This window comes from Simochromis diagramma, unplaced genomic scaffold (assembly GCF_900408965.1).
Source record: "Simochromis diagramma unplaced genomic scaffold, fSimDia1.1 OVJJ01000753.1, whole genome shotgun sequence".
Lineage (NCBI taxonomy): Eukaryota > Metazoa > Chordata > Actinopteri > Cichliformes > Cichlidae > Simochromis > Simochromis diagramma.
Genome location: NW_024387523.1, coordinates 24,406,936 through 24,431,629, shown reverse-complemented (window position 1 = coordinate 24,431,629; position 24,694 = coordinate 24,406,936). Strand labels below are relative to the sequence as shown.

Sequence of the window (24,694 nt, the reverse complement as noted above, 5' to 3'; positions counted from 1 at the left end):
TTTGAAGTTTGGATTAGATACGCTATGTACTCTCACTCGCTTTTATTCTTGCAACCAGATTCCAATTTTGGACATTTTCATCCTTCATGGAAGATTTTCAGGATTAGTAAATCAGATACTCCTTAGAGTATTCCAGTCTAATAAGGTACAGGAAGCTGTCTTTCTAATTTTGCCTTTTTATCATCAATTAATCTTTCATTTGAAATTTGAAGCAAATATATTTAACTGTAATAAATAATGTAATTTAAAGGCTACAGAGATAGCTAGTTAGCTTCTAGGATTGTCCATTACATCCAAAAAACAGTTTTTTGAGTATTGTGCCACCCCTTATTTCTTTATATTTTTCCAGGAAATGGGAAACAGCTGCAGAGATTTCTGGGGGAGAAAAAACACCTGACACCTTTTGCCGGTTTCTAGCACAAACTGTGATGGAGCCTCCACCGTGTTTTACAGGTGACTGTAGATACTGCAAGTCACTGTAGAGTTTCTGCAAGTTTTTGTTGCACCAGAACTTTCAAATTTGGATTCATCAGACCTGTTCCTGGTTTTCAATCCAGGTCTTGCATACTTTGCATACCTCTGCATTTCCCTTCTTGTGCAGAAGATAAAGTAACATTAAAAGGAAATTGCTTTTGTTTATTTATTTTATTCTTTTATTTACTTCTTTTGATAAAACCCACTAGCCATTTGAGTAAAAATAGATGAGCCTTAGACCCCAACCAGTCACGGCAGATGGCTTCCCCTACCTGAGCCTGGTTCTACTGGAGATTTCTTCCTGTTAAAAGGGAGTTTTTCCTTCCCACTCACTCATACAGAGTTATCTGATTGTTGGATTGTTTTCTGTGTTGCTGTATGGTCTTCATCTCACAATATAAAGATCCTTGAGGTGACTGTTGTTGTTAGTTAGCGCTATATAATTACAACTGATTTCAATTGAACTAATAATTTGTGCGGAGTGTAGTACAAATGATACTTTTTGTTTTTAGTCACATCTCCCGGATGGACCACTTCACTGGTTACCTGGCTCTCCACTAAGGTCCCCAAATATTCCTTTTTTTATGGTGGCTCAAGATTTAGAGCACATTGTCCAACACTCATAAGGTCTTCAGGTAAGACAGTGAACCCTCACTACCCCCCGATCTGTCCATCTAGGTGTGTGGATGCAGCTTGCAGTGCAAAAAGCCAGTCCAGTGCTTTTTTTTTTTGAGACCAATTACCACTAAACTAGGACAGGGTAGAACACTAACTAACATCACATGTAGTTAGGCTACATGTTATGTGTAAGTATACAAATAGCTGGGCAACACAGTGGTGCATCTATCACCTCACAAGTTGCTATTATCAGTGTTATCAAATGTTACTGAAGCAGAAAAGGATAACACCTCAACCTGCACCACTGCATCATTGGAGCAACATGTTGTATGTCACTGGAATTACTTTTGTTTACCTGAATCAAATAATTTATTTTATTAGTTTGACTTACCTACAGACAAAAGCACGAGTAAAGTAAATCGATGCAATTTGATCTTGCTTGTGTAACATGTTATATTCCTGTTTGCACACTTTAATCTTGCCCGTCCTGTGCAAAAGCTGTCAAAGCCAGTTCAAGGCATGTGGAGAAGTGTACCCATGCTGAGGTCAGTTTTATTTCAGTTAAAAAGTACTGGAACATCCCACTGCACGTGAACGCCCCCAGTGTCAGAAACCTGCTGACTTTGAGTCATACAAGTTCAAATAAGGCACCAGATGGTGCAAAGATCTGTTCACACATAAGTGTTTCTAACTGGTCTTTAATGTCTTATAAAGAGTGGAAACTGTGAGCACGAAACGGAAACACCGTATCGGGTTTTTAAACCCACATTTGTGCACATCTGGAGAAGAAATAAAAATTTCACGGTATTACAGCAGCAAAAAATATTCACTAACCCAGGATTAGAAAATTATAAATGCTGCTTGCTTCAACCCTGCAGTAACAGGTTTTATTATATACTAATTAACCAGAGCTACATTCAGCTGCTCCCTTATTTCCCAAGAGGTCACCACAGCAAAATGATCCAAATGTCTGATTTGGCACAGATTTTACACCGGATGCTCTTCATGAGACAGACTTCCCAACAATCAGGGCTTGTGAACTAGCTAATGACCCTCTGAGGGTGGGTTTTGTGTATCCTCACAGTACCAAACCAGGAAACTTTCACGTATAATACAGATGTTTTAACCACAATACCAGAAAGCCACATTTGACAAAAGATTAAATAAATACAATAAAATATTTAAAAAAAAAAGATTAATAACGACTCTGCTATACCTAAAAAATTGTCTTTAGAAGGCATTTTCTACAGAAGCTTTTTGGACATTCTGGATGGTTTAAATGAATGAATTTGGGCAAATGTTATAGGATATTTGACCTATCGCTCTGTTCATAAGGTGAAATGTAGATATGTGTACACAGAATATCTGTTTCCCACCCAAAACAACTTTTAAGTCGTCAATATCTGTGAGGTTTGTAAAGCAGCCGCTCGTCAATATAAGAGAAGAGCCACTTGGGGGCGGTACAGACCAGGTATTTGACTAGAACCCTGCAAAGGCCGCTTCCATAGCTGTTAAAGGGTAACGTTTTTCAGTTGTTCTTTAAAGAAACTTCACTACTTTGTAGCGGATAGTCAAACAAGCTTAGCTTACTTTACTACCTGTGGCAGAGATCACAGCCAGGCCGACAGGGGAGACCGGGGATAGTTGTAACATTTTTGACATTTCTGTCTGTAAATTAGAGCTCTTTTAAGGTAGTGGATTCAAAATGTAATGCAAAGTATTTACATGTCTCTGCTATTACATAGTGCAGCTATTTTCTCTGCAGCACAATTACCCATTGCATGGTATGGTCTCAAACACAAAGAGTGAAATGTTGCAATTAACCCCATAGTCTGGGTTAATTGACAGTACTGACAAAACATTAACATGTAATCTTTTTTTATTCAACACATGAATGCACTTAGAGCCATTTATGTAGCTGTGTGTGTGTGACAGAATGCAGAAATCTAGCTTTTGAACATATTCCAACCCCCCCAAAAAAGACAAGTTATGGAATTTTCTGCAACTGAATATTTCATTAATTTTGGTTGGTCTTCCTTGAGTTTGGTCCTCATTGGCTCAGTGGGCATTATAACCTACAACTCTTGCACCAATTTTGAACATAACAATGAAGCAGAAAAAATGTAGTTGTTCACCAGCATCGCAATTTCATTACTTTTTATCCTGGCTTACCTTGGTGTGGTTTGCAAAGTGCTTCAGAAAGATGAGGAAATCTGTTTCTTGCACTCATCCTGATTTATTTCCACTACCAATACTTCCTACTGGTCCATCTCTGACACAGTGGTCTGCATAATGTATGTGTGGGAACACAAACAGTGGAGGAATTGTGTTGCCAATGGCATTAACCGCATATACAAATGCAACCAGTGAACCTCTCTCTGCTGATGTCGTTGCCCCAACTTGTTTAATATAAGTTAAAGTAATAGTGTGGTAAGTTGTAACATCTGCATTATTGTTACAACTAACCCAGACTGTTGCTGTTACAACTGACCCAGACTCCTATAGCCATGAACTAGCTAACATTACAGCCAACAGCTAAAACACTAGCTCTAAAGACCTACACAGAATATATCCCCATAGACATACAAATAACATAATTTAGGTTTGATGAGTTTAACTGCAAAGCAGATAATGCTATTAGAAATTGAAATAAAGTAGAAAAACTTACTTTTTGGCATACAAATTACTTTTTTTCCTGTTAAATTGTCTGTGTTTGACAAAATGTGCTGATTTTTCACATGTGATAGCAGAACTGAATTGGGCATGCACAGGATGAGTCACATCATTTGAAACTTAGCCCTGATTGGAGAAACTGGAAGTGTTACAACTGACCCACGTTACAACTATCCCCGGTCTCCCCTACTGATCTTTGTAAATGTTTCGTGGTAACTCAGACGCTAAATGGCTGCTAATCTAACTACACACACACACACACACACACACACACACACAATATAAAATGTTGATGTAAAATGATGTAATCGACTGATTACGCATATCGGACAATATTAAAAGAATCCTGTGGAGTTTTCTTCATTCATTTACTTACCATAACATGCCGTTCAGTACAGATACATGTCCCCACCTGTAAGCAACAACCAGTGGCTCCACAGCACTACTAGTTGCGGGAGTCTTTAAAATTGTTATTCAAGTATTAGGAGACATAACAGCTGACAAATTATGAGTGTTATGGTGAAGAAACAGCAGATATGCAGTGTGCAGATAAGTGTCTGTACCATAGACCACATATAAAAGATGGATGCAGCCAACATTGCCCGTTGGTTTCTTCATCTTGTGGCCTGATATATAAACAGTGGACACACAGAACAACCTTTGCTTTCCCCGTGTTTTTCATCTAATATATATTATTTATATAAATTTATTTATAAAATACTGATGAAGTACGTACAGTTTAACAGACAACGAGCTGAAGTGCAAAATATGCTTAAAAAAGTAAAGAATGTTCACTGAAACCACTGTCTTTACCTTTCACGCTGTAGTTTTTAATATTTATTTTAATTTGTTCTTGCTTTTCTCCCATTGCTGGTGAACTCTGTTTCACCTCACTCGTCAACAACTCAGCATGTGAGCGACACACAGCGTCGTCCACGTCGAGCAGAGTGCAGCACGGATTTCTGAGGATTGCACTGGTTGAAAACCTGTCTTCTGCAGGCAAATACATGCACAAACGAACATGACTGCCCTGCTGTGAATGAAGCGTGAGGCATTCCCAAGCCAGCTGAGGGACATCTTCTTTCTCCTGGTCTCCTGAAACACTTCAACTGCCTCCCATCGATGTGGAGGAGTAACAGCTCTACACTGAGCTCCTCACCCTCTCGCTAAAGCGAAGCCCAGACGCCCTGTGGAGGAAACTTTGGGTTTAAGCATAGGCATTTCATAATAACACCGTGTAGGAACAGTTAAAATATGAAACCATGGACTGAGACCATAATTGTATCATGTGCATTTTTAATTGCATCCCCTTTTAAATTTTCTTTGCAAATGCATCACTCCCCCCCTGCTGGTCACTAGGATTAATGCCACTTTAAAGCCAGTGCACATGTGCACTGGCTTTTAAATCCTGAAAGTTCTGTTTATCTTTCATATAGAGCTCAAACGGTATGAGTTTCCAATGCAGAACAAATCAAGAAAAGAAAAAGTCCCAATGAAGAGTTTTGAAAGTGTTAAGTATTTGTAGGTATTTTAGGCAAGTGTGAGCATCAGTTTGTTACCAGTCCTGTAAATGATGACGTCAGCCTGCGTCACTAAACTCGAACACGGAATTGTACAAAATCAAACCATCTGACCTGTACAGAGAAAAAAAAGAGAGAAAGAAAGTAGTGAGCAGATGATGGAAAAATGAACAAAGTCTTGAAAATGTTGCAACCCGATCTAAACAAAACTTGCTTTAATGTTTATTTCAGCGTTTAAAGACCCTCCGCCCCACTCCCCCCCACCCCCACCCCACAAGAAAATAAATAACTAAACAAACAAACAATAAAAAACAAACACAAAAGAACGTAAATGTCAGACGGGGCCTGTGTGTTCATGAAGTTTAATTTTCAAATAAGTGATGGCAAAATGACACTATTTACAGGAGAGAATATGTATGATTTGTACAAAGAAATATACATGCAAACATAATAATAATAAAAAAAAAAAAACAACAATTTATGAAACAAAAACGGGAAAACAAAAACACAACAAAGTGACAAAAACAGAAAAATCAACAAAAAACCCCCCAAACTGAGGTATCCAGTCCAGTTTTCTTGTTTTAAAATGGCCTGTGTGTACACCTTTTGAAATAAATTAAAAAAGGTTAGGAGGGGGCTGATTTAATCATAACCCCTTACTGGACTTATCTGTGCTATTGTTACCATAGTAATCTTGTGTGGTTACTGGTTAGTTACCGTTTAAAGGTGTTTTTTTTTGTTGTTGTTGTTTTTTTTGTTTGTTTTTTTAAATGGAAGAAATATTTTGGCAACATGTATCTGTACATAAAGTGAAAACAACACTTTGTAAGTAAAATCTTGCATTCAGCTCCCATCCAAGAGTACATTTCAGTCCTTTAATCTCCCACCTTTTTAATAAAGGTATAAAGAGAGTAAACTAAAAGCGTTCCTCTGACATTTACTCGTGTAAACAATCTTTTAACATGGTCATGGATGGCCTAACGCAAGTGAAACGTAATCACAATAAAACCATTTCTTTATTAAGTACTATAAAGCTAGAGCAACTTTGGTGTACCAATACTACAGAGGCATACAGTACAAAAAAAAAGTGTTAAATTAGTTTTGATCAAAACGTGATGATTGTAGGTCGTGACCTCTGGCCCCGGAGCGGTCGTTAACACTCGGCGATCGAATGAACACAAACTACCAGCAGTGCTTGCAGTACCAAGTACATGCTTTTCTCTAGATTTATTACAGATACAACAGATGTTTTCATAAATAGTTGCATAAAATGTTAAAGCCGCAACATTGCACATGATAATCAAACATAACATACAATGAGTGCATTTACAGTAAATTCATCTTCCGCCGCCTCCACATTCAGCGCTGCCACCGAGGGCTCCAACAGTCTCGAGTCCACTGCGAACGTGAGGGGGAAGAAGGCCGAAGTCTCTATACAAGGTAAGGCTTAAACATGTCATATCTGCGCAACACAGGAAAAGACAAAAGAAAAAAGAAAAAAAAAGATGAACGTCTATCGTTTCTTCTCGGGTTGGACAGTGCAGCATTTGTTACTCACGACACGGTCATCATGGTGTTCTTAGATTAGATTAGGGTACGTTAATGTAAGCGCAGCCATCAAGAAGCTCTGATGTATAAATGTCTCAGCTGATGAGCTCTGTCGCGGTTGCCGCGTGTCTGCAGTGTCCAGAGTAGCACACGAATCTTCAACTTATGAGCGTTTTCTACAATGATGTGTTTGTTTTTTTCCTCCTTGGAATCGCAGAGACACTACTGTGCCTTTCTATACACTGTTTCTATAAGAAAGGGTTGCTTCTCAAAAGTATCCCAGTTACTGTTTAAGGGTAAAAGACAAAAACACACCGTCTGTTCCTGGAGGGCGATTTGCTCTCTGTGGCGAGCTCCGTTGGCATCGGTTTCTCCTGAAGGAGCTGCGCCCGTGTGGTGGCGTTGAGGCTCGATCGATTGGCTCTTCTGATCAGCTTCAACTCGCGCAGAGGAAAATAACTTACTTCATAATAGTTTTTTTAAAACTGTTTTTGTTCACTTAACTACAAAAAGACGAAACCAGCAAGCAGCAGTAGACGAGGGCATCCATTCATTTATGATTGGTGAGAACTCCGTTCTCTTGGGCTCTGATTGGCTGAAGACCTCAGCAGGTCTCAAATAAACAACCTAAAAGGATAACAGGATTTTATTTAGTGAAAAATCTGTGAAAGAGGATGAGATCAGCTTTCATTTTTTTCTCCTTCTTTTTACATCGAGACCATAAAGAGTCTCTTCAACCTCAGTGCTGGACCCCAAACTGAGCAGCGTCTCCTGCTGTGGTCGGAGCGCTGAGGCTGAGAGCTGCTCAAACCCGAGGCTGAAGGCGACCGTGAATGAAGCTCCTGACCCCTCCGATGGGCCGGGCATCGGTCTGATGTTTTCTCCTGTCAATGAAAGAAATGAGGCGGGAGGTGTCCAAGCAGCCCTCTGCCCGGCCGTCGCCTTGGCCAGCCTGCAGCCACGGCTCCTGGAGGCAGAGGCCGGCCGGGGGCCTTCTGCCCGGGTCGGTCTTCAGAAGCAGGCAGACGAAGTCCCGGGCCGCCTGGCTGACGCCCTGGAAGTAATCCCTGGGGAAGCTGAAGTCCAGCCTGCAGATGTTCAGGCAGGTCTCCTCTGCGCTCTCGTCAAGAAAGGGGGAGGCGCCGCTCAGCAGCACGTAGGTGACCACGCCCAGACTCCACAGGTCAGAGGTCAGCGACACGGGCTCTCCGAGGACCAGCTCTGGGGAGGCGAACTCAGGGCTGCCCAGCAGAGGGTGAACATAGTGGGCACTGTTGAGCTGCACGGCATCACCGAAGTCTGTGAGCTTGACTACTGGCTGGCCGCTGGCGGTGTGGGACACCAGCAGGTTCTCAGGCTGTAACGAGAGCAAAGATTAGCCTCATGGATTCTCATTCATTCATCATCATGGTTTGTACATGACCGCACTGCATCCACATGTCAGTCAACCTTTTTATGGCTTCAATGTTTGGAGGAAAATGAAAAAGTGAGGACTCACTTTTATGTCCAAGTGTGCTATTCTGCAGTTGTGTAAGTAGTGTAAAGCTTCTAAAACGTTCCTCAAGTAGCAGGCCACCTTCTCCTCAGTCAGATTCCCCCAGCTCACGATGTAGTCCAGCAGACGGCCTTGGTCGGCCCTGAAACCCAAAGCAAAACATCAGGTCGGAGGTATGGCGTGACAGAGCTGTGTGTGTGTGTATGTAGGGTTTAACGCCGCCTGTACGCCTTTGCTGTTTACTCACATCTCCAGGACTAACGCGTAGCTGCTGGGAGTTTCGTAGGTGTCAATCAGGGTGACTATGTGCGGGTGCTGGAGTCTCTGGAGCAGATTGAGCTCCTGGGTCACTCTGTCTCTCCTCATCAGCTTCTTGTTGACGTGTTTCACAGCCACCGTGCGTTTGGTGCCCCGGTGGTCGCAGCGCTTGACGACAGAGAAACGACCCCTGACGAGAAGACGACACAGTCGGTCCGTTTACTTTATCGTTTTTTGTTGTCGTAGCTTTTATATTCTGAATTCTCACAGCGTGTCTGTTACCTTCCCAGTTCAACCACCTCAGTGTAGTGAGACGCAAAGTTATCCTTCCAGCTCACTCGGACCCCGTCAGTGGACACGGCTGAGACACATGAAAGCAGGAGGTGGTTCAATAAAATCTGCAGTGACACTCATCGCATACGTTTCACGTCTGTCTCTACGCTCACCCAACACTCTGAGGCTAGCTGATGATGTCACACTGCCCAGCTCGTTGGTGGCAACACACGTGTAAACGCCATCGTCCTCAGAGGCTACGCCGATTATCCGCAGAGTCGCTTCACCCGTATCACTGAAACAAACACACACTCCTTTATTCATCTATTCCATCATAACAGGGTGAGTGTAGCTTAGTGGGGCGGCAGGTTCACTCTCGAGTTATTGTGTTCAACAAAGCTGATGCGAGGAGTAAAACCTGCTCGGCTATTTACCTGTAGGCGATGCTGAAGTGTCCGTTGTTAGTGAGGTTGCTCTGGTTGGGCCCTTTCCAGCTGACTGTAGCCCGGGGTCGCCCACAAACCTTACACCTTAGGGTGACGCTCTCTCCGTTGTCACATGTCACATCACTCAGAGGTACAAGGAACTCTGGGGGAACTGAAAGGAAAGAAGAGATTTGTTGTTGCCATTGTTTGACAGACAGGCTCCAAATCAGTGTAATGCCACATTGAGCCAATGAGAATGCAGGTTATGGAAAATTTGCAGGGAGCAAGTGAGCATCACATGTCCCGCCTCCAGCAGCACCCTCTACCCCACACCTAGCCGAAAGCCAACTGATATTTGCAGTGCAGTGAGAATGCGTCTGATACAGACAAGCTCCTGCAGTGTGCTGCAGTGACAAAGAGAAACCTGGAACAATGTTGAGGGATCGGGTCTGGAGCTCAAACTCACCATCATAGATGTAGTTTGGGTTTAGAAGCTGGAAAGAAAGATAAACAAATGTCAACAGTCTGTAACTTCGAGGCATCGCTGTAGAGTTTTGAAGTGAAGTGAAACTCACCTTTACAGAAACTTTATTGGCCAGTCCATCTCTGGACTTCCTGTAACCATTTTCCAGCTTTGTCTCCTTCTTTGCCTCCTTCTCCTTTTTCTCAGACTTCTTGCGAATACGCAGGGACGTGTGCCAGGATGAAGACTTCCTGCTAGGAGAACGAAAATGACGGCAGTGAGCTCAGTGTCTTGATAAAAACGGCAGATGAGAATCTCAAGTGCACATATTATGAATTTGAAAATAATCCTCCACCCCCCCCCCCAAAATCATCTTGCTCTTACTTGATGGATCCCTCGGGACAGTCGGGGACAATGGTCGACGTGTGTCCCAGCACAAATCCGGGGATCCAGCCCTCGGCGGCGGGGCCCTGCTCGGTGGATGCTCTGAACACCAGAAACATGTTTTGCTGGTTGCTGGCCAAGATCTGGACCACCTCGCCCTGAATGACGCTGATCTCATCCTCCTTCACAGCTGTGTAGTCCTGGGTCACCAACATGGTGGATACGCTACTGCTGCTGCTACTTTCACTCTGCACCACAGGGATGGAAAACGGTAAGGGCAAACTCAGATGGACATGCAGCGATTATGCATTAAACACGGTAACTTTTTCAAATCTAAACATGTGGGGTGACATCTCTAGCGAGTGCCACTTTTGATGAGATAAAGAGAAAAAGAAGTGGAGGCTTTGTAAAAAGAAATTCGAGCGGAAGAAAGACAAAACAGGGATTTATTAATTTCTTCTCGGAAAAGGCTAACTGGATGAAGAAAGGCAGGAATAAGATGAAGTTTTCCATTTCACTCGTCTTTGCTCTGCACCTCGACGCAAAGACGAGAGGAGAAACGTTAGGCTGAATGAAAGGATCTCTGAGTACGTTTGCAGGTGAACCGCAAACATCAGAAGTTAGTTGCAGGAAAAGTACATTTAAGTAACACACCATGAAGACGGCCCAGAAGAAGTCAAGTGTTAGTAAGCTTTGTTAGAGTTAAGAATCTAGAGACAGCCTTAAAAGATAATCAGTGAAGAGGTGAGCGAGGTCCGCTAGAAAGATTTTGAGCCTGAAAACATGTTGACAGTTGAAGCCTTTGTCTAGAGATTGTCCTCAGAAACTGTCTAAAGCTACAGAGGATGATGCTGAAGAGCAGTGGAGGTTGTCAGAGATGCGTAGTAAGGGACAGATTAGTAGCGCTGGCAGCAGGACAGGAGACAACAAGGCAGACAGGACAGACTGGCCCCCCCTCTGCTGCTGGGTTAGTCGGATCAGCACTGGGCAGCAGGTAGTGGTCTTACCCCGTTACTCTGGGTGGACTGGATGGACTGCTCGCTGGCCGATGAGCACGTACTCATGCGGTCGGCCTCCTTGCTGTGCGTGGAGTGTCTGTGGGTTTGGCTCTGATTTGAGCTTTGTCGCACCGGAGTCTCTCCCGCCTCACCCGGAAAGGTAAATGAGCCAGGCCGGCTGGCTGGAGAGCCCGGCATTGAGCTCCAGAATCCAGATCCAGACTTTTGGTTTTGGCCTGGGCTGGGAGGGGGAGGGGGGAGAGTGTCCTTGCCAAAGGCGGGAGTGGCCATGGGGGAGGCCATGGGAGACACGGCTCCTGGCCGTGGTTTAGAAGTGGGTGTGGAGGGCAGAGGCCCAACGGTAGCACGTGGGATGGGGGTATAAGCTTGGTCCTCTATGGTGTGGATAGGGCGCTTGCCCTGCGGGCTGCCCCCCACAGGGAGTAGAGGAGGAGGGACAGGACGAGGGGACAAACCTGGATCACAAGCGAGTAAAACTCAGACTTCAGTCACATCTTTCATTGGGTCAAACAAGTCAAATTTCACAAGGACAGACAGACGTTTCATACCTGACATCTTATTGGAGCCATCCGGGTCGGCCCCGGGGTGATGACGTAGGGGTTGGGGCAGGCGGGAGGGTTGCGGGATCCTGGACGGCCGACGAGAGCCACCCTGGGGTCCCGAAGGGATGGAGCTACTCTGGGAGCTTCCACCTCCACCTCCGGGGGCTGCACTAGAACCGCTGTTGCCCCCACCTGGAGCTCCGATGCTGGGCGCACTGCTTGCCCCTACATGGTTCCTCTGATACTCTATTGGTGAGGTCAGAGCTGTGATAAGATGCAAGAGACAAGGGTGGCCATGTACACAGCAGTTCTTGTACATCACCTATAAGTCCTCTGTGTGTGTGTCTGTGTGTGTCTGTGTGTGTGTAGCAGCCTACCATTGAGGAAGTTGCGTTGGCTCTCAAGTATTTGGCTGATCTGAAGGGTCCAGACCTCACGCACCCCTGGATGGGAGGAGTGAAGCACAAAGGACTCCACGGCGCCGTTGGCTGACCGAGAAGTGAGAATGAACTTACAGGGATCACCTTCCACATTCTCCTCCAAACCCAAACAGCTTATCTGGTGTAAAAAAAGAAAACAGGGAAAACACATCAAACAGAGTCAGCGGCACAGAAATATTGAGATTTAATCATGTCAACCTTTCCTAAATTTGTATTTTTTTTATTTCCCATGGGCTCAATTTCCTTACTTTCCTCTGTTATACGCAAAGGCTTAAAGGTTCACTACAGGCAGAAGGAAATGTTTGAGAAATAAAATCAAATGTCATTAAAAGCAGCCCTGAATGAAGGGTTAACGCCAACTGAGCACAGGGCTTTTAAATTAATGTAACTACATGGTCCATCAAGAATGGTATACAGTATTTTGTCCCAACATCTCGACCCCTCCCTCTCTCACACATGTGAAAAGTGCTCTTGCAGAGTACAGCGAAGTTCAGGATGCATTTTGAGGCTTAACCAGCACTGTTATTGAAAGCGCGGACATGCCGTCCTCTCACCTCACGCTCACCTGCCTTACAGATATAAACTACTCAGAGACGTTTAACAAAGGCAGCTTGGGACTGCACTACTATTGAGTGTCAAGAGTCCATTGCTAAAATCAGTGCAATGCAGCAACTTAAAAAGAGCACCGTCTGAGCTTTTGTTACATGAACTTGATGAGGAGCCAGACAGACTGACAGACTAAGCTCTGCTTCAGGTAAATGTCTTTTGCTTTTGAAGCTGAGCCAAACTAAGCCTGTGGCCTATTTTTATAGAAAACATGGTTTATTCTTCTGAGAAAGATATTCTTCTGACTTTAAAACTGCTCACTAAAACAAGATTACACAACTAGGAATAATTAAATCAAGTTAACCTGCAAACAACAAGGAGAAATGTTCCTCATTGTTAGCATATTAACAGACATTCTTCAAGTGGGGAAAGTAACAAGTGTACATCCTCCCTCCTTAAATCATTACCTTGATGCTGTTCTTATAGAGGAAGCCTGGCAGAGAGAACCCTTTCTTTTTGTCCAGGGGCTCACTGAAGATGACAAGCTGCTCAAACAGGAAAACCCTCCTCTCCTTCATCCGGCCGAGCAGACCGCCGTCGGGGTCGGACACCATGAATGTGTCCTGCAGCAAAAGGCGGCCCTGAGCCACAATCTTCCCCTGGAGGCAAAGAGACAGAAATGTTGACGCACGCTTTAAGGAAGATGTTGTATTGCTTGACCGATCACTGAGAAAAATGGCTTCATACATCAAACCCTTGAAGCCGGCCGACATTCATCATATCGTTACACCTTTTTGGAACAATGCACATGACCTCCACTGCTTTCTGGAAGAGTCAGAAATAAACAAGACTGGTATAATCGCTCAAACTGTTTTGCATAATTTCTTTTTCAAATTTATGTTTTGTGTCGTGTTTCTTTTTGGGGGGTTTTATTCGGATCTCACTTCCAAATCCGGAGACTCGAGCCCAGCCTTTTTAGAGTGTTTCAGGAAATCCTAAAATGCACAAACAAACACAAGTAAAATAATAGCTTTGTACATTACGTGTAACAGCGAGGGGCATTTGGATACAGTGGAAATATAAAGGGTAAGTAAGCAGCAGCTGGGGCTCTGGCGCCCTCTACTGCATAGAAACAGCCTAACCTTGAGCAGCAGCTGGTACTTCATGATCCTCTGGACTGGCTTGATGAGCAGGTCTGTGATCTGCAGTCTGTGTCCCAGCCGCTGCTTCAGGTCCTACAAAATCAAATGTGTCTCTTTAACAGCTGCATAATGAGTTACACTTGAACCTAAAGCTGCCAAAATACCAGAGTCTAACCTCGAAGTAGGTGTCGATATACTCGGACACGATGTGCTCTGACTTGGGCTTGTTCTGACAGTACACTACGTACATGTTTAGTCTCCGTTCCTGGATAGATAAAGCACACACACAATTACACTTTGATCAGATGTGTGGAAGCAATTACAAAGAAAGCAGGAGCTGGAAATTCCCTGCAGACCAACCTGTTTGAGAAAGAGTGGTCCCAGTCTGTCAGGGTCCTCCAAACACTTCTCCAACTCCCTGAGGAAGAAACTGAGCGACACAGAAACAGAAGTTACTGAAGCGCCGATTCTGGACAGGGAAAACTCTACAGTCTCCACACGTCTGTGTGTGTGTGCATTCCCCTACATACTCTTTGTGCCAGTCGTAGATCTGATGGATGTTGCCAAACACAATTTTGTCTTTTCCCTTCATATCATCAGGGACACCCTCCTCCTTCATTCTGCTCATGTAGCCCTTGTGATGGAAACACATGAAGGATTCACAACAGGAAGTCGCCAAAGCTCGCAGAACTCATTTTAAGATCCATCACATAGAAAATGTTTCACTAAACTTACCTCCACCACCAGGCCGAGGTCTCTGACGTAATCTCTCTCCGTCTCCACCAACTCCAGCAGAATGAAACTAGAGCAAGAGAGGAGAAACACAGATGGCAGACTTAAAATGAGAGCTATAAAAGCAGCGTTAGAGCTCCCTAAACATTAGTCTACTGTTGCGTGAGATCGCAGTAGACGTACTGTCTTTTTTTGAGGATGCTGGCCCTGCGTTCGTCCATTTCTTCAATGGGGGAGGAAGAGGAGAGGAGGGAGTTGTCAGAGGGGTTGAAAGAGGGAGAGCTGCTGTCTCCTTGTTCTACAGACAGAGAGCTGGGTCTGTCCTCCAGAGCCTGCACAACAAAAGCAGTTTGTTCACAAGAAGAAATCCTTCTTTCCTTTATATAAAGTCTCTTAATCCTAATGACTCTGAAATGGACACAACTAAGCTTAATAAACAGAAAATGCAGAAAAATATATTTAATTTAGCTGATATGAAGCTAACAAAGAGTTAATGCGATTGAATCAAGCAGAAACTTCTGGAGCTGGAAAACAAAGGAAAAGTCTAATGCCAAAACCGGCAGTTCCTCTGATGGCCACTTGAGGCAGACTCATTTTCATCATACTTACTTGATTGCTAGATGGTTTCTAAAGCTACTTTTGCTCTTCGTAAACACTGGACTGTTGTTTTTAAACTCACCTAATTAGATTTTGTTCTTTAAAGTTTAGGGCATGTGGACACTTTCAGTGACAGCTATGCTAACGTGGGCTATAGCTATAGCTGCTAGCTACCTGTCCTAACCACTTTTACTCAGAGTCACTCAACTGGACCTCAAAACCATGTTTCCTTTCTTTTGTTTTCTTAATGTTGGTGTTTTTTTGAACATTTTAATCAAATTTTGGACAAACAATGCAACCCTTGTTCAAGAAGTTTATACTTCAGCTTTACTGAGTGAAACTCAGCAACTTGCCAATTTAAGCTTGCTAGCATTAGCTTAGCACTCCACCCTCTCGTCTTAATATGTTCACTCCAGGCTCCGAAAATTCACATGATGGCAGTCAAAATAAGGATTTGGCAATGGCATGGTTGCTACGTCCATCTTTTATATACAGTCTGTGGTATCTTCTGATAAACTGGGCCTGGTTGGTGTGAGTATTTGGTATTTCCTACCATCTTGCTTTTGACTAGCTCCTCGATGGCGCTCACCAGCTCAGCGGCACTGGGCGTTTCTGAACTGGACGGGCGGACCGACAGACGAGAAGAGGTCTAGGCAAAAAGCAGAGAGATGAGAGGAAGGAAAACCAACAAGCGTGAGAAAAGCCATGCAAGTCGACAGTCTAAATTTTGAAGTAATAACTCTCTTTAGGGAAAAAAGGAACCACTAAACTTTTCAGAACTGAATCAAGCCTCATCACACTTTAGGAGTAATTTCCATCCTTTCTGAAACAGAAATAAGTCTGTTTCTAATGTAATCCTAAAGTAAGTTGTAAGAGCTTACAGTTAAAAGCCATGCTGGAGTTTTCATTGAGAATAACTTGAAGACAAGATTCAATTATCTTTTGGTGGTGGCATTTAAGTGGATTTTAGTTGTTGATGCGACCAATGACTTAGTGAAAATGTTTGTTAAATGTTGTAATCTGAAGAGATTCATCCACGATATGCTCCCATCAGTGAAACCCCCAGGACAGGGGGTGGGGTTTTTATAACTCAAGGTTAAAGAAAGTCAAAACGTATATGAACTTCATAAAGCGGCCAATGAAAAGGTAAAAAAAACAAAACATGAGGCTGAAAGTAGGGTGACTGAAATGAAGATAAGAGAAGAAAAATAGAAGTCTTTGAAATAGTGATGGGCAGAAGGTCAAAAAAATGGTGATGTGTGAGTGAAAGATGTTTGTGTTGCTTTCTCAGATGGTGATGAGCGGCCTTTGGAATAAAAAAAAAAGAATGCTAACAGAGCTAGAATGAAAGAGTAATATGTAAGTATGCATATATAGAGATATATATATAGTTCAGGAGACTCTCACCCTTGCTGTGCTGTGCTTCAAGACATTCCCCAATTAGGTTTTCTGGGTGATGCTGTGTGCCCTTCTGGCCTCGCCAGCATTTAGAGATGCCAATTACTCGCATGGTTAATGAGGTTAACGCACAGAGGGTAAAAGGAGATGAGGACGAGCAGGCGGGGGACGGAGTGGGTGGTGAGGAGTTGGGGGAGAGGAAGAAGGGGTGCTTATGAATTTTCACCTCATTGTGGCCTCTTAGTTAGATTATCCAGCGGGGCTGCTGGGGGATCTTACCGCTTTATTTTCAGATTTAGATCCACTAATTTTATGGTCAATCCCAGCCTATAACTGACAAACATGCAGAAAAAAGCTGCAGTCTTGCGCTATGCTTACAGACTAACGAAAAAAGAGTTAGGAGCTACATGCATCCTCTCCTTATGTACATTTTGCTTTAAAGCCCTTACTCATCCGCCAGACACCTCTCTGCTCCAGAGGTGTGATCAAAGAAATGAGGCAGAAGTCAAAACATGTAAAGCTTAAAAAACATAGACGAAGAAGAAGAAAAAGGGGGAAATCTTAAGTAGAGAAATCCAGGAATGTTTAAGAGTTTGCAAAAAATACAAAAGTTAGGCAGAGGGACAGAGAAATGTGGATTTCAAAAAAAGGAAAAAGAAAAAAGCTTCTATCTTCATGTTTCAGGTTTTAGAAAATACAATTTTGAGTTGAAGAGTAAGGGGGAAAACGATAGAGAACTGAAGACGTGACCGAGGGAAGAGACAGAAGGGGAAGAGCGGGACACTTCAGATGGAGAGGTATGGAAACTGAGACAAAGCAAAGACAGGACATAAATCAAGGTAATGCTACAGCATGGAAAACAGCAAACAATACAACCAGGAAACAAAACAAAAAAAGAGAAACAGAAATTAGTGTCAGAGGAGTCTCCACTTGAGTCAAGGAGGAAACGTGGGCTGCGTGAGACTTTGCATTGCTTTCTGTTTTAGAAGAGAGGGGAGAATATGATGCAACACGCCAAGATAAAATGCTATGCACAACTGAAACTAAGGGTCACTTAAACCGTGTCAGGAAATGGTCCTATTTGGGAAAAAGTGGGAGAAACTTAAATGAGTGAAAGTGTTTTCCAGAAACCAATGACTGCAGATGTTACACCACCTCTTACACCAACCCCCGGCCTCGGCAAGCGACCAAATGTGGGTTTGATTCGGTTGCAGATTTAAAATGAATACTTACTAGATCAAAAATAAATGTATTTAAAAAACCTTTAGGACACACTTCTGTTGAAAGAAAACACTGCAGGCAGCTAGAGATGACTTCAGATATGCATCTCATCATTTCGAGCAAAACAAGCCAATTTTGAATGGGGTAGATTTTTGTGGATAGTAAATTTAACACTTTCTAACAGTTATAAATACTGAAGACAAAATCTGTGTGACTCCGTTTGTCTACCAGAAGTTCAGAACACAAAGCACGCTGGCAATTTCCAGATCAACACAATCCTAAAAAGCAAGCCTCACAACACGATTCTTCATGCCCTTTCTTGACCTACAATCTTAAAGAATGATGTGAGCTGATTACATCTGGTCCCCGGTCCCCCGCTGTAACGCCCTAACTCTCCTCACCTTGTCATCCTGTGAGTCTGGCTGCAGCAAGCTATGCTGCTGGATGGCCATAGGTGGAGGCAGAGGTACTGAGTCTGCACCCTCCTCGCCCTCCTCCTCTCCGCAGCTCTGCATTCCCGAAGAACTGGACTTGGACAGCGTACCGCTCGATAGGCCCTCGTTACGAACCCTCTGCAAAACACGAGGACGACAAAGCACCATTTAACTCTCTTGTAACAGGTTTGAGGATGGCACAGAGTGTCAAGCGTTCTGCATCCACCCACCTCCTCCAAAGTTTCATCCTGAGGCGTAGCAGCACTGTCGTCCGAGTCTTTCTGAGAGCCTATCGTCATCTCTCCGCCCTTCCTCACCTCACGGCTCTTCTTGTGCTTGTGGGCCAGCTTCTTCACGTGGCCATCTGCCTTACCACTGCTTAGCCGTCGCACCGGGCTGGTCAGCCACTTCCGTAGCGTGTTACCTAAGAAACCAAAACACACGCACAAAGCACAGGTTAAAGTTAATTCACCGAAACTGCAGCGAACAGTTAAAAACTCTGGATTTTATCTACAACTACAGTTGACAGCTTCATCACTTTGTTCCTCAGTTTGAAATTTAAAATACTTTGTACTTTTTTTTTTTAAACAGATTTTTTTTAAAGCCTTTCAAATAAAGATTGGCGATCTCACCTGGTCGTTTAGGCCCCGGGGAGGTGTGGGAGCCGATGCCGTGACCGGGCTGCAGCGTAGCAGAGGAACCTGGCATAATGGAGTCATTGCTGCACACTGACAGTGTGTCTGTGAAATACAGAGCTGTAAGTGAAAACAAGCCCTGTGATGCCAATTCCAGAAATGAGACCAAAAACAACAGCTGTACTCAAAAAAGACAAGAAACAATACAGTCATCTGTAAAGTTAAAGCATATTTTTTAAATATTATTAATTTTTGTAGATGGCAAATCAGAATGTGAAGGCCGAGAAAATTCATTTTAGTGGAAGAACATCATCTGATTTTGAATATGATGCCAGCAATATGTTCCAAAAACATCTGGACACTGAGGAGACCAAATGTTGCAGCTTTCTAAGTGAAATGCTTAGAAAAGCCCAGGATTTCAGCTGCTAACCAGCCTGCGTCCCAGACCCTTTACTGCAGAGCCAATGTGTGTAATATGTGCAGTGCATGGTTAGTAAGACAGTTCTTCTCTGAAATCATCATCATAATCATCAGCACAAGCTAGATAGCAGCATCTGTCCCCAAAACAGTATATAGTTATTCAGCATTAATGGTGCCTTCAGAAATATGAGTGTTTCCATGGCAACATGGATGCAAGCTTGGATTTTCTACACTTCATCATATCAGTGACTTTTTGCCAGTGAAGCAAATTAGGTTACATTTTTGTACCTTTGTGATTGAAGATGCCTTCCATCTCCATGGAGGACCTGGAATGGGCGATGCAGAGCATAGAGCAGGGCACCAGGCCCTCCTGGGCAGGAGAGCGGTCTGTGGTCCTGACCAGGCACCAGTCTGGTTTGTCGTGACAGCGCTCCAGAACCTCCACAGTCTGACCCCGCCGCACCGTCAGCTCATTGCTGTTGCTGGCCATAAAGTCGTGTATGACCACAGTCAGCTCACAGCCGCCGGAGAGCTGTGGAAGACAAGACCATCACTGAGACCTTTGCTCCATATGACATTTGTTTTTAAAGCTCATAATTGCAGAAGGTCTGGGCATCATTTCTGAGCTCTGTGTGTGTGTTCTCACCTTGTCGCTGTCCAGTGTGTTCTGAGAGGTGCGTGATGCCAGAGAGATGGTGTCTGGTTGGCTGCTGCCTTCACCCTGACTGTCCAGGTCCTCTCCATCCCTAGCGGGAGCACACACGATCAATAAAAGGTTTCTTCCCTTCTTGTATAAAAACAGTGAGATAAACTTCCTGTTCATAGATTAATCCCCATTTAGAGCTGTGTTTACCTTCGTCCCTTGTGGTGCTTGGTGGTGGCTGTTTTGGGAATATGAATGGGTTCTTTAAGTGCTCCTCTCAGGTGAATGGTGCGCTCTTGGATCACCTCTCTGATGTGTTTGATCCAGTCTTGCTTGTTCTCAATGCTGGATGCCTGTTATCGGCAGTCAATCATTGTCAAGAAGGCAAAGCTTGTCAAAAAATCCTCAATTTTAATTCTTGATTCACACATATCTGATCTCTTAATACGTTACAAAGCCTTTATTTCACATATACATTTTACTCAGGTTCTCTCTGCCTGTAAATGCCTAACACAGTGGCTTCCCTGCATTTATTTTGTACAGCCACTGCAACAGCTCTCAGAGATGAAGAACCACTTCCTCAACACCACCCACCATCTGAATAATCTGAGTTAAAGTGGATGTTACTTAATGTATTAGTCATACAAACATGAACAGTGAACAGTCAGTGTTTAGGTTTACTTTACTACCCTCATTTGGGAATCACCGTTATTGATTATTTTGTACCTTTCAGGTCTGAAGATGTGATATTGCTAAGGTTACAGCGGCTTGATGCTAAAGCTCAAATATGCTGCTTTAACCCATTACACTAAGCTAACTTTAAGACTTTTGAAAAATGGTTGAGGGCTGTGTTGTGGGATTGTTTGTACTCACCATGGCTCCATGTTTGGATCCCTGACTTAGCTTTGAATTTAAAATATAAAAAAGGGAATTTCACTGGTTTGCTTTTAGAAGGTGTACAGGACATTTTACAAGCTGACAGCATGATTTGAAATGATAGAAGTGCACAACACTGACATTTTGGTTTGACAGTATAATGAAGGCCAATAAAATGCCTAGTGAATAGTAATGGATAGTGTGTGTGTGTGTGTGTGTGTGTGTGTGTGTGTGTGTGTGTGTGGTTAGTAACAAGACACACCTAATTTACAATACACATAACACATGACTGCTTCTCAGTGGTTAGTCTGGTAGTCTGTGTGTATTTATGTTGAAATGCTCAGTACTGAACGTGCTAGGACTCTGGCTTCATGCTGGTCCAACAGCTGACAAGTTTTAATCCATCTGTGACACTACTCAGCAGGAAGCAGTCTTACATGGGTGATATGATATTTAGAAAAATTAATTAAAAACTTCAACAGTGGCTGTAAATCATTATTAAAATATATATTTTGTGGTAGAGAAGGATAGCTAAGTCGCTGCTTTGATAAAGCAGCAGCGAGCCAGGCTGGGCAATTGTGGGCGTTCAGGGGCTGAATCAGCATCACCAGCGTTGGTGGAAGCATGTCGGCCCACATAGAGAATTAGAGATACAAACATCCACAGAAAACACAGCCCCAGATATACACATGTGTGCCGTGTTTTGTTAACAGATGGAACAAAAGCAGAAATCTAACCAGGCTGGAAGACGAGAAGGAAGGAGGAGACAGAAGAGTGACTACAGAAAGCTTCTCAGCCACCCTGAAGCTGCTCATGCATTTAAACGGGACAGAAGAGAGGACAGTAGAGAGAAGAAGAAGAATAGAAAAGGTCTGAATGTGGAGAGGAAACTGGGTTAGACCAATATTTATGCTTTCAGCACACTCACATGGAAGATTCACGTATTTTCAATGCTAGTATTTGGACTTTATTGAGACCAAATTACTCATCAGATTTGCTTCAGGAAGCTATATTGGTCCAACCCAAGATGAGGAGGAGTCTGCGAAGCAAGGAGGAGGAGGAGGAGTGTTTTACCTTGAGTACAATCTTGTTGTCAGAGGTCGGGGTGCGTCCCACCCATAGAGCAAACTTACAGGGGTCTCCTTCAACGTGTTCAGTCACCCCTAACTCTGATGTCTGCAAGGAAGAGTAATATGAGAAAACGTCAACTTTACTTTGCCGACTGTCAAATGATTTTATTTTTGTAACTGTGTAAAGTTCTGAGGGTTCCATAATCACAAAAATGCTCCTGACTTCATCATCGTGTACTTACAAAGAGTTTGCTCTTATAGATGTATTTGCTCCGGCCATTTGAGTCTTTGACCTCCTTGCTGAAAACAAGAGACATCTCAAAGAGGAAGAGGTGGCGCTCTCGTCCCTTTCGGATCAGAGTCTTTGGATCCCAGACCTGGAATGAATCCTGGAGAATGAGCTCACCCTGCGACTCGATGTTTTCATCAAAACCTGGAGAAAAAGGCCAGAGGATGACTTGATGAAAAATCATTAAAGAATAAACACACAGAGGTTTGCTGTGAAATTATAGCTAATAGTACAAATACGTGATCAATGTCTGACCTTCCAGCATTGAGAGGTGCATGGCATCGTTGGCTTTCTTGGGAACACTGAGCATCACCTCCAGGCCGTCCTTGATCTCTCCTTTACCTTCTTCGCAGCACGTCAACAACTCCTAAACAGGACGCGGGCACAGAAACCATGACAACAGGAACCATGGAGATGCTCAATACAAGCATCTTGTTGTTTTTTTCGCTGTGGTGGCTTACCTTCAGCAGGAGCTGATACTTGGTGATTCTCTGCACTGGCTTGATCAGATAGGATGAGATGGAGTTGGCCAGTCGGTGCCTCTGTTGAATTTCCTGCCATTAACAGAGGAGAACAGTGAGGTGACTGTACGTGACTGACATTCAGTCTCATCTCAGTGATCAAAGGTGGTACTCACATCAAAGTAGTTGCCAGCATGCTCCAGTATGAGCTGGGTGGAGTCCGGCTTGTTCTTACAGTAGTTCACATACATCTGGAACTTATCAGCCTTGACCAAGAAAGAAACAGATGACAATGAAAAATTAATACCCATCAGGTCTCAGCTTATGAACCATTTTCCTACTTCCAGAAATATTAAAGGGACCATTGATGCTCATTTCCAGCTCCATTTTTTAAATTTGTGGACACTGCTGGGAATATATCTGCAGAGCCACTGTTCAAAATAACCTTAATTTATGTTTCTCTTTCTGAAACAAGCCTTTTGCTTTTTGCTTTAAGCCAGCCTTCTTTTGATTGGCTACTCCTTGTAAACAAAAGGTTAGAAGAGCAGGTGGGTGGGGCTTCTGTGCTAACAGCCAGAGCTATGTTCCTGACATGACATCATACTGAGCCAGGAGTAGAAAAAAGCTCATATGCATTACTTAGAAATCTAAATGCACACGTACACAGTACAAAATACATTTCTCTGTAAGACACAATAATACATACCCATGTGACGAAGCAATGCCCAACATCCTCTGGTAGCTGCTCATATTTCTCCAACTCTTTGAGGAAGATGCTGATTGAAAGAAAAAAAAGAAAGAGAGACAGAACCATGAGATACCAGAAGAAAAGATTAGAGCTTTCTCTAAAAATGAAAAATAGTGGAAGGAGGACACGTTTCTTACTTATGGTGGAATTCATAAAGGTCTTGCATGTTTCCAAAGATGATGTGCTCCTTGTTGAGGATCCCTGGAGGAATCTCCTCCACTCCACTGGTCATCTCCCACAGGTAGGTCTGCAATGGAGGAAAGAGGAGATCATAACTATAAGAATAATAATGGTTTTATTTTTCATAGTAGGATTCTGCAAGACTTTTAAATTTAGTTGAAAAGTTGTTGCACAACTCTGGCACTAAGCAGGTTAACAGTGGTGGGTTGACAAGTTGAACTTACATCCATGCACTCCCGCAGGTCTCGCACGTAGGCTTTCTCTGTCTGAATCAGCTCTGCCATGATGAACCTGAACACACACAAAACACACAGCGACACAAATTAGCAATTTTCATATCATCCTTGTTCACGCGGTGATAAATCAGCAGCTCCCTTTCAGCCTGTCGACTTCAACCATTTACATTAATGAACGATGACTTATGGGCCATAAGACGTGGTCATAAAGCAAGCCATGAATGACGGAAATCATGCTTGTGATTTGTGCCGCTCATATAAAAATGATGCAGGCGCTTTTTCCTGGACTGTGTCCGTCCACTCATTTGTTCTGAGCCACAGCTCGATGGTTCAGTCTGCAGTTTTTGTGCTGGCACAGCAGAGAAGAGGCCGGACGGAGGAGCGTAAATCAAGCAGGTTCATTATGTATATACTATAGCTGTCGAAATTAACGCGTTAATTGCGATAATTAAATTTTGGAATTAATTACGTTAGAATATTTAACTATTTAGCGCAACACGCAGATAAGTCGCTCCCATAATTCCACTTGATTTGTTTACCGCGCCACTGAAAATGGAGAAGCAGGAACAGGATGGCCTTCTGGATGGGGAATTTAAATACAAGAAGAACATAGATGGGACAATAAACAAACGCGTTGTAATTTGCACTCACTGTAGTAAAGAGTTTCAATTTCACCGTTCAAATTCGACCTTAAAATACCACCTTAATGCCAAACACGCGTTTGTCGGGGCAGCAGCTTCACCCGGCCTGCGTCAGACCACTCTTAGTGAACGCAGGCCACTCGGTAAGTCTTCTTTGGACAAACTGACCGACAATATAGCCAAATGGATAGCAAAGGACTGTAGACCGCTAAGCATTGTGGAGGACAAGGGCTTTGCGGATGTTTTAAAGGTTGCATCTCAGGACACGTCCTACAAGCCCCCAGCGAGAAGCA

At 43.4% G+C, this 24,694-nt stretch overlaps 1 protein-coding gene across 15 annotated transcripts in view; it reads right to left on the bottom strand.

The window, feature by feature from the left end:
- Positions 1–5,630: 5,630 nt before the first annotated feature.
- Positions 5,631–24,694, bottom strand: part of LOC120727269 (triple functional domain protein) — an 81,974-nt gene continuing 62,910 nt past the window's right edge. For 4 of the 15 annotated variants that reach the window (XM_040021505.1, XM_040021506.1, XM_040021493.1 and 1 more), the window contains 36 exons: positions 23,749–23,815; positions 23,482–23,591; positions 23,303–23,372; positions 22,773–22,862; positions 22,597–22,689; positions 22,391–22,502; positions 22,089–22,279; positions 21,851–21,952; positions 20,774–20,803; positions 20,111–20,253; positions 19,904–20,003; positions 19,546–19,789; positions 18,835–18,957; positions 18,433–18,626; positions 18,170–18,340; positions 15,703–15,798; positions 14,736–14,884; positions 14,556–14,622; positions 14,351–14,454; positions 14,181–14,250; positions 13,996–14,085; positions 13,821–13,913; positions 13,623–13,673; positions 13,426–13,503; positions 13,146–13,337; positions 12,070–12,250; positions 11,699–11,956; positions 11,139–11,605; positions 10,132–10,379; positions 9,751–9,998; positions 9,294–9,456; positions 9,033–9,154; positions 8,869–8,947; positions 8,576–8,776; positions 8,332–8,470; positions 5,631–8,190 (listed from right to left, as the gene is read on the bottom strand). In XM_040021505.1, coding sequence (XP_039877439.1) covers positions 7,639–8,190; positions 8,332–8,470; positions 8,576–8,776; positions 8,869–8,947; positions 9,033–9,154; positions 9,294–9,456; positions 9,751–9,998; positions 10,132–10,379; positions 11,139–11,605; positions 11,699–11,956; positions 12,070–12,250; positions 13,146–13,337; positions 13,426–13,503; positions 13,623–13,673; positions 13,821–13,913; positions 13,996–14,085; positions 14,181–14,250; positions 14,351–14,454; positions 14,556–14,622; positions 14,736–14,884; positions 15,703–15,798; positions 18,170–18,340; positions 18,433–18,626; positions 18,835–18,957; positions 19,546–19,789; positions 19,904–20,003; positions 20,111–20,253; positions 20,774–20,803; positions 21,851–21,952; positions 22,089–22,279; positions 22,391–22,502; positions 22,597–22,689; positions 22,773–22,862; positions 23,303–23,372; positions 23,482–23,591; positions 23,749–23,815 — 5,488 coding nt within the window. In that variant the 3' untranslated portion in view covers positions 5,631–7,638. Of the gene's footprint in view, positions 8,191–8,331; positions 8,471–8,575; positions 8,777–8,868; positions 8,948–9,032; positions 9,155–9,293; positions 9,457–9,750; positions 10,002–10,131; positions 10,380–11,138; positions 11,606–11,698; positions 11,957–12,069; positions 12,251–13,145; positions 13,338–13,425; positions 13,504–13,622; positions 13,674–13,820; positions 13,914–13,995; positions 14,086–14,180; positions 14,251–14,350; positions 14,455–14,555; positions 14,623–14,735; positions 14,885–15,702; positions 15,799–17,332; positions 17,393–18,169; positions 18,341–18,432; positions 18,627–18,834; positions 18,958–19,545; positions 19,790–19,903; positions 20,004–20,110; positions 20,254–20,773; positions 20,804–21,850; positions 21,953–22,088; positions 22,280–22,390; positions 22,503–22,596; positions 22,690–22,772; positions 22,863–23,302; positions 23,373–23,481; positions 23,592–23,748; positions 23,816–24,694 lie in introns of those variants that run through there. The other 11 variants (XM_040021501.1, XM_040021502.1, XM_040021495.1 and 8 more) reach the window with 11 other exon arrangements.